The sequence below is a fragment of the Scleropages formosus genome, chromosome 20 (assembly GCF_900964775.1).
Source record: "Scleropages formosus chromosome 20, fSclFor1.1, whole genome shotgun sequence".
Lineage (NCBI taxonomy): Eukaryota > Metazoa > Chordata > Actinopteri > Osteoglossiformes > Osteoglossidae > Scleropages > Scleropages formosus.
Window position 1 is genome coordinate 3035735 of NC_041825.1, and position 9120 is coordinate 3044854.

Consider the following 9120-nt stretch of genomic DNA (forward strand, 5'->3'; position numbering starts at 1 on the left):
GCTCTGCTCGCACGTAGGTGGAGCTCGCGGGCTGCACGCGCCTGCCATTGCCGCCAGTAGCGCACGCGCGCGACCACTATTAGCCTTCTTGGTTTTTTTAAATCTTGCTTTGCTTTCTCCGTGAAGTAAAGTCAGCGTTTGCTTTTTTGCCTCCTAACGTTTTCCCTTTACTTTGTATTAATTCGTTGTGAGCTGCTAAAAATTGAGGCTAAAGCTGCTAAAACGTATCCGGAAGGCTGTCTTTTTCGTTTAATAGCCAGAAGATTAATTTCTGAGGAAACTGAGGTAAAAACTTCACTTTTGATACCCCAGAGAATGTGCCTGAGCGTCCATCTTTGAAGATGTAGATGATGCGAGTGTGACGGGGCCCTGCTGAGCCCTGGGTCAGTGCTAAACATGGTGTGTTCCGATCACACTTGAGAAAGAGGAAACCCACAGCCTCCATCAGCCGTTCTCCTCTCTCCGCAGTCCACTGTGGAGCACATCTTACCCTTTCTCCCTGCCAGCAAAACATACTGGTTCAGCCGTTTGCTGCATATGTGTTTAACAAGTGTTTTATGGTTCTGCTTCTTTTGTTTGTTGTCAGGGTGGGAAAAGGAAGTGGTCGTTCGCGCTGCCTCAGATAAAACCCTCAAAAACCTTCTGCCCTCATCTGTACGCGTACTTCTTGGACCTATACAAGTTCAGTATAATAGTTTACCTCAACAGTTGCTTCTTTCATTTCTGTAGGCAATATGTTTAGCACTGGTACCTCATCTTACAGACATCCACGTTGCGGGGTTTTGAAGATATGTGCAGTCATACGGTCCTGAGTTATGAGAATTCAACTTTCTGAGGAGTTTCTTCATATTAAGAGGCATTTCTTCACAATTTTGGACTTTGTGAATCTCCCAAAAGCTGAGCTGTGTGAAACATTTATATTTTTTCATTTAGCAGATGATTTTCTCCGAAGCGACATATAATGGCTTATTAACTAATACTTAGCTGATACCTTTTCTCCAAGTGACTTTGAGTGTAAAACATGCCGCATTAAACTATTGACAGTCATTCACCTATCTCAACACCAAAAGAATGTAACACACGCATGCATACATATGTGTATAAACACACACACACATACAGACTTTGAGGAACTTATAGTTACCAGTTCCCCAGAAACACATATCTTTGGACTGCAGGATATTACAAGGTGTGAAATAGCAACAAAAGAGCTGATGTGTATGTAGACAATCATGTAGTATTATGGAGTAAATAATGGAAAGAAACTGCCTTTGTTATGATAAGTTATGATACACACACACACACACATTTTCAGAACCGCTTGTCCCTTACGGGGTCACGGGGAACCGGAGCCTACCCGGCAACACAGGGCGTAAGGCCAGAGGGGGAAGGGGACACACCCAGGACGGGACGCCAGTCCGTCACAAGGCACCCCAAGCGGGACTCGAACCCCAGACCCACCAGAGAGTAGGACTGCGGTCCAACCCACTGCGCCACCGCACCCCCTAAGTTATGATAACTAATCTTAATTATTGAATTAACTGTCTATTGTCATGGGAGGCACGGTGGCACAGTGAGTAGCACTGCCCTCTTGCAGTGGATGAGTAGTGTGAGGGGATCTGATTTTGATCTGCATTCAGTCAGTGTGGAGTTTGTATGTTCTCCCTGTGTCTGTATGGGTTTCCATGCCATTCAGGTAGATTGGTGACTAAGTCACTAATGGTGTGTGAGTAACACAGAGAATGTGCTTCACTGATGTGTGGATGAGTAACTCATTGTATGTGCTCTATATAGCAGTGTAAGTCACCTCGGGTGAATAAGGTGTGAGCTGATAACACTACCTGGTGTTCATTGGAAGTTCACTGGAGAAGCATGTCTGCTAGTTGAAGTAATGTAAACTGGTGTTAATATAGCATATTTGGGTGTCAATTTTGGGGCTCAGGAACAAATTAATGAGCCCCAAAATTACTGACAGTAAGTACATCTAAGATTTTGCCACTTTCAGACCAAAAATGACCTGCATTACCACGTACCACCCTTAGATGGCAGCAAAACGCACACAGAAAGTATTGGAACACGATTGAGGTTAAGGACTCATTCATTCCATGTGCTTCTAAGTCTTTGCTGTGTTTACTTCTCCTTTCTGGTGTTCCTTATTTTAGTAATTACAAATAAGAAGAATTCTGTACACGTTTATGAGATTAACAGCTCAACAGTCTTCATTGACTTGTGGTTATAATGCTCTGTTGAAGTTCACACGCACACATTTTCAGAACCGCTTGTCCCATACGGGGTCGCGGGGAACCGGAGCCTCCCGGCAACACAGGGCGTAAGGCCGGAGGGGGAGGGGACACACGCAGGACAGGACGCCAGTCCGTCGCAAGGCACCCCAAGCGGGACCCGAACCCCAGACCCACCGGAGAGCAGGACTGTGGTCCAACCCACTGCGCCACCACACCCCCTGTGTTGAAGTTCATTTACATTTATTTATTTAACTGACACTTTTCTCCAATGCAACTTACAGTTATTTACTCATTTATACAGCTGCATCATTTTGCTGGAGCAATTATGGGTAAGTACCTTGCTCACAGGTACTTCATCCAGAGGTGAGATTCAAATCAGTGACCTTTGGGTCTAAAGGCAGCAGCTCCAACTGCTGCAGTACCAGTTCTTAATAAAAGTGATGAAATGAAAGAGTTACACTGTACTCTATCGGTGTCTCAAAGGTGTATCCTAGCTGTGCCCTGTTCTAGGGATAGGCTACAGAAACCCCACCCTTGCACTGGACAACATGGTTATCGATAATTGCTGGATGGATCATCATAATTAGCCTTTAGCTGACACCTTTGTCCAAGATGACTTATACTGTTAGACAATCAGCTTTACAAATACCTACACTAAATATTTCTCTTCTAAACATGGATTAGTGATGTGCAAAAATCAGTAAACCATGTTTATGCTATAATGGGAAAATCAGTTTATTTGTCATTCTTAAAAACAAATAAAATTGACAAAATTCCAGGAACATATTAATTTCATAAATCAACAGATTGCTGTACTTTGTTTTAGTTCTTCTGTGCCATTATGTAACATTATGAGAAGCATTCATTTATTTTCTATCCATGTCCGGTACACAGGCAGAGGAAGCGCTGGGTGTGTAATCTCCACACTGACTTTCAGTTGTTTACTACATTTTTGTCTTTCACCTTGTCCCACATGCACTATGTTTATCTGGGTGAGCTCAGCCCCTGTCTTGATCTTTCTGCTGTCTTCATGTTCTTCATCATCCTCTTCCTTATGTTTTGCAAGTTTCACCATAGCAATTGGATGATGCCCTTGATTTTTCTCATGCTTGTTTTTGTTCATAATTTCTGCATTATAATGTGGGGGAGCACCATTTTTCCCTATATTATTTAGGAAGTACAATTTTTGTTAATATCATGATACACTGTTTAACAATTTTCCTTCTGTATGAACAGAAAAATTACAACTACAAAAATACGAATGACAATGAAAGAATACTAAAAATTAATCCAGTTTTAGGATTTAGAAAATTAAGATCTATTTTGGATATAGAAATATGTGTACTGATAGTGCAGTGAACTGAAAAGTATCATAGACTCACACTCATTTGCATCTGTATATGACCAAAAAAAGCCAACGTAATACTGTCATTAAAATGCAGTGATAATAGAAAAAATAATCCAGAATAATATAAAAAATAATGTAGAATAATAACAGTAATATTATTCATTACAGTAACCATGTATAACAGGTAACTTACTGTGCATACTGTTGTTGCTCCTGCTTTTTGAAAGAATTCCAGGGTGTCTTGCTGTCCCGGTCCTTCTCTCAAGAACACAGACGCTCCTTAGTTTGTGACTCCTGCCTTCCCCTTCCTCCTCGCTCTCTGAAGAGATGAGTGGAGACAGAGTAGCGACTCCTGCAGCCCACAGCAGCTTGGCCTTGGGGTGACCACCCAACAGCTCCAGAGAAAACAGCCCAACTCCCCCTTTTTTCCACTCCACTGAGATTGAAGAGGGGATGGAGGGAGGCGCTATAGGAGGAAGGTTTAGAAATAAAAACTTATTGTCTGTGGTGTGTCAAAGGCTCTAAGAAGTGCATTTTTTGTTTGATGACTGAGAGGGAATAGTCACCTATGAGTCTGTTCCTCCAGCGTTTCTCAGTGGGTTCTTTCAATGAGCAGTGTGTCACTCTGCACATGATCCAGTTGTCCTTCTCCTCCACCCCTTCCTTGCTACTTCCTGTCCTCAGAATGGCTGTTGCACGGTAAGTGCTGGGATGGGTCAGTAGGGGCCCCCACAACTCTCTTTCCTCAACTATCTCTTCTTCTCTGTTCCCATCACTCAGGATCCACCACGTCACTGAAATTTCAGGTGGGTAGAAACCTGTGATCTCACAACCAAGGCTCATGGGTTCCTCAGGGGAGAGCGAAGAGATTTCAGACACACAGGGTTTCTTTACAAAGCCTGTGAAAAAGACATTTTGGTTCTGTGAGTACTGCATTCGTCTCCTTTTAGTTCATTGTATTGATCTAGTCACTCTTTCTTGATGTTGCTTTCGCATTGGATTGTTTGGCCATTATTGAATTATTTTGTTATTCCTAAGTCTGCAGCAATATTTCTCAAGTCTTTTCTTGGCATAGGGGGTGTGGTGGTGCAGTGGGTTTGACTGGGTCCTGCTCTCTGGTGGGTCTGGGGTTCGACCCCCGCTTGGGGTGCCTTGCGATGGATTGGCGTTCCGTCCTTGGTGTGTACCTTCCCCCTCCAGCCTTACACCCTCTGTTGCCGGGTTAGGCTCCGGCTCCCCGTGACCTCGCATGGGACAAGCGGTTTCAGACTGTGTGTGTGTGTGTGTGTGTGTGTGTGTGTGTGTGTGTGTGTTTTCTTGGCATCCATTGTGCAATTTTCATAGCTCTCCATACACAGTTTGCAGCACAACAATGGAGGAAAGGCTAAATTACTTCATATTTAGGAATTTTTTTCAAATAAGACGGAAGTACATATCCAACGGTAAAGATTATATTTAGGAGACTGGAAAAAACTAGCTATCTAACTTACAAAAAATGATAAATTACTAAGGGAAAGAAATAAACAAAATTATTAGTTTTTAATATTTACAATACGTTGAATACATGGTTCCCCATCGTTATGGCATGTTACATACCTCTAGTCTCTCGCAAAATTGGCGTTTTCAGGGCCATGTGATGCACAGTCACCCACACCCTGGTCTCACCTCTCACCAGCTCTGCCCAGGGCAGTTTACACTGACTGATCGCAGAGAAGAACCCCTGGGCACATGGACGAGGTGTGAAAAGTGATGGCCGGGGTGCTATGGGAGTAAGTTCTCCTCCTTCACAAAACCAGCGGAAGGTGATGACGGCGGGATGAAAGCGAGAGGCCTGGGCTGTAAGAGTGACAAGGCCTGCTTTTTTTTTGGAAAGACAACGCAGAGGGATGATTGTTAGCGTATCAACATTTCACTGTTAGTACACTACACAAACCTTCAAGACAGTTATATTCACCTTTACCAGCCTTCAAAATCTGTTCTTAAGTCTGAATTGCTTAGCATACACACAAAACCAGGTTAAGTGCACCTTTTTTTAGTGTTAATGTGATAAGGAATTCATACCTGTGTCATCAGCTGGCTCTGAGAGTTGAATCTCAGATACATGTGGGACAGCTAAAAAATGAAAATGATTTATTTTATAAATAAGACCAACTTGTACAGAAAACTTTGAGTGTACTACAAAGCAGCATTCAAGAATGAAGCCCATATCAATGTGAATAGACACAAAGTGGAAAAAAAAAATAAAAAAAAAGACAATGGAAAATTGCATAATTTATTCCTCACCCAGCAGTGTGAACTTGTCTGACACTCTCTCCGCCACCACCTTCTCTTTCCCTCTGTAGGAGATCTGGCATTTGAAGACTGCGCCCTTGTGCAGGGAGATGTCGGGGATGAAGGTAAAGGACGAGAGCAGCTGCTGTGTGCTGCCACTCCCTGAAGATAGGAGGCGCTGCTTATGTAGTTTGTAATATCCAGCATTGCCACTTGGGGGAACAAGAGGGCTTTTCTCAGTTACTGCAGAGCAGAAAATGAAACATGTTAATCCTTACTGTGTTACGGAAAATGCAGAAGGTGTAACAGGTGACCTCAAGCTAATTGGCTACTAAAACAAATTAACTAATCAAAAAGCAAAACTGATCAAAACCCTGAGATGATCATGTAGCATCTGATAAAGACTGAGAGAATACTGAAATAACAGCTACAAATTCCATTTGCATAAAAGTAAAGTACATGAAGGAAAATATCATCAGTAATGTTCCACAATGAAAAATTGTGTCGGTAACTATAAACAAATAGGTACGTATTCATTACAACATTTGCTATTTAACCAAGATTATGCAACAACAAAAATCATAGCTGGCACATGTCTGCTGTCCATACCTGTGAGAGAAGAGTTTGAGATGGGAGTGTCATTGAGGAACCAGACAGTCTGGACTTTGTCCACCTTGCGTCCCTCAATACTCACAGTCACACGGCCCTTTTTCCCGACGATCACACGTGGTGGCAGAATTATAGGTGACACTCTCAGAGACTTCTCTTTCTCTGTTGAAATGGGACCAGATAACAAATCGTCAGTGCCAATACCGGTAAACATATTTAAGGAAGAATAACTGAAAATTTGATGAGATGAAACAGATGTAATACATATTTTTTCTCACACAAAATTACATCCTGTGTCATAACAATTTGATTACAGGTTTTAGGGTCTAACTTGTAAAGGTGCCTTAATATATTAAGGTCAGTAAGACATTTTAAAGAGTTGTGTTAACTCTTATGTTGTGGTCCAGTCAAATTTGACCCAACTTTCTATCATAAACATTGTTCCTTTCATCTCATGGTCATAAGGCTTCATGACATTCTCCGCAGTCGGTGCATCTGAATGCATAAAATTAAAGGTCACTACTTTCACAGAACTGTACATGTCTTATTCACATTTTGTGCTTTTGGGACGTGTGTGATCAGACGTGGCTGGCGGAAGGAAATCAGTGGGTGAGACTATAATAAAAAGCAAAAAGTGTCAAATTCCATATTCAGGAGTTCATACACATGTTATATAACTTTAGGCTAATGACGTCCATTGGCTATGAATTCAAAAACAATGTGCAGAACATGTGATAACAGCAAGAACTGAAGTTGGTTAAAAGGTGTAACACAACATTAGGTAATCATCTTCTTTTCATAATTGCTTTATTTATAAATTTTAATGGGCTCGATGGAAGCACCAAAAAAAGAACCTTGTGTGAAGCACAGCACAAAGGTTAAGAGAGGTGAATGTTGGAAGATGGGTACAAAACTAGGAAATAAAGCATGTGTTACTGAGGAATGATTTCAAAAAGAGAAGAACTGACAGAAAAAGTGGTTAGAAGCATAGAAATGACAGGGGAAACTCACCATCTCTCTTCGACCAGGAGAATCCAAGGCACAGCAAGAGGACCAGAACCAGTGAAATGATCATGAGGGCCACTGATGCTTTGGCAGACTTAGTCAGAGCTGGTCCGTGTGCTACACGGGGCAGAGAGACAAGGCTGAGGGGGTGCATGGGATCTACTGTTTCATCTATGAAGTTTCAATTTCATACCTTCAAGCAATATGAAACACAAGGAATAATGAGCTCAGCTGCTAACACTTTGAAAGCCCTACCCCATGGTCCAGTAACAGACAGATTCATGGTCGCAGAGATCAGCCCAGGGACAGTGGGCTGCCACACCACACACTGTACTTCATCACCCCTCATCTTCTCTTCCAGACTCAGCGTATGGAAATGGCGGGTTCGGAAGGAGCCACCGGGCCCTGACTGGACTGATGGCAGGTTGGGTAGAACTGAACCGTTTTGAATCCAGGTGACTGAGATCTCCTCAGGGTAGAATCCCTCAATATCGCAGGCAAGAGTGAGGGGGGAAGAGTGAGAGGCCTGTGGAAGGGCTGAGAGGCTCACGGTTGGCACGTCTGTCAGGGAACCACAAGGCAGAAATACAGTGTAAGGTTATTCTTGCACCATTCAGAATGAGTAAAGGGGACAGAACTCCAAAATTAAAAGAAGTGCCTGCAAAGAAAATCAAAAGTGGAAAGACTGGAAGTATGAAGATACTTACATGTTAAGTTGAGAGAGAATGTCAGGGCTATGGGTTCCTGCAAGGCAGTATGATTTACCACACAGCTGTAGTTCACGTCCCTGTCCTGGGCAGAAGGTGTCAGCTCTAGGCTGCTCACTGCCCAGAAGAACCCATTGCTGGTGTGGTTGACTGCGGTTAATCGCTCGGGGGGTCTTACTAGTACTCCCGCCCTAACCCAGGAGAAGTCAATCTGAGGGGGTGTGAACCCCTCTGCCTGACATTTTATCACACTGGCCCTGCGGACCACAGTCGTCGTAGAAGGGATGGAGAGAGAAGGCGGGGCTGGCAGAGAGAGAAAGTACTCAGTCTGGATGGAATAAAAAATAATGAGTGCATTGCATTCTACGTACAACTTCCATTCTCTTAGATTTGCTTTTACCCATTTAGCAGACACTTAACTCCATAGCAAGGTACAATTCAGACTGCTGATGTGGGTGTTCTACAATGTCAGCTAATGGCCATCATTTCTGAACAATTTCCAAACATTTCTGCACTGAACAATAAACCCGCTGGTTCCGTCAAGATGGAAACTAACAAGTAACCAGTCAAATCATAAACTTCCCATCCAATTCACATAACCTAGGACTCATTGTCTTCATTGGCATTTCCTTACAAGAGAAAAGAATCAGATAGTTTTACCCGCTACTCCAGAAAGACGCACCTATGAGAGTGACAGTTATGTTGCACAAGTAAATCACAGTGCTGTTATAGCTCACGCTGCAGACATACTGTCCCTCTTGCTGAGCTGAGACGTTGTGCACCGTCAATGGGAAGATCCCTTTTGCAAAATCTCCCGGATCCAGAGTAAATCCACTTTTGGTGTGATTGCCTTCCGTCCCAGAGACTGCAATGACAGACCTGTTATGGAGCCACCTAACCCCAAATAGGGCCACGCTTTCTTTGGGCTCTCCTTCAT

The 9120-nt window shown here is 43.1% G+C and overlaps 1 protein-coding gene across 1 annotated transcript; it reads right to left on the reverse strand.

The window, feature by feature from the left end:
- Window positions 1-4086: 4086 nt before the first annotated feature.
- LOC108933011 (uncharacterized) lies at window positions 4087-9120 on the reverse strand. Its single transcript, XM_029246948.1, has 8 exons — window positions 9063-9120; window positions 7732-8037; window positions 7483-7593; window positions 6472-6633; window positions 5875-6105; window positions 5653-5703; window positions 5188-5445; window positions 4087-4490 (listed from the first exon to the last, which is right to left on the reverse strand). The coding sequence occupies exons 1-8, from the start codon at window positions 9118-9120 to the stop codon at window positions 4087-4089; spliced, it is 1581 nt and encodes a 526-aa protein (XP_029102781.1).

What these genes read in the sequence shown, in the direction of transcription:
- LOC108933011 (XM_029246948.1), bottom strand. Translation starts at nt 9,120, where the DNA reads ATGAAGGAGAGCCCAAAGAAAGCGTGGCCCTATTTGGGGTTAGGTGGC. An exon ending in GTTAGGTGGCTCCATAACAG is followed by an intron (nt 8,038 to 9,062) that starts GTCTGTCATTGC and finishes GTTCCCTGACAG; the next exon opens with ACGTGCCAACCGTGAGCCTC. An exon ending in AGAGCCAGCTGATGACACAG is followed by an intron (nt 5,446 to 5,652) that starts GTATGAATTCCT and finishes AAAAAAAAGCAG; the next exon opens with GCCTTGTCACTCTTACAGCC.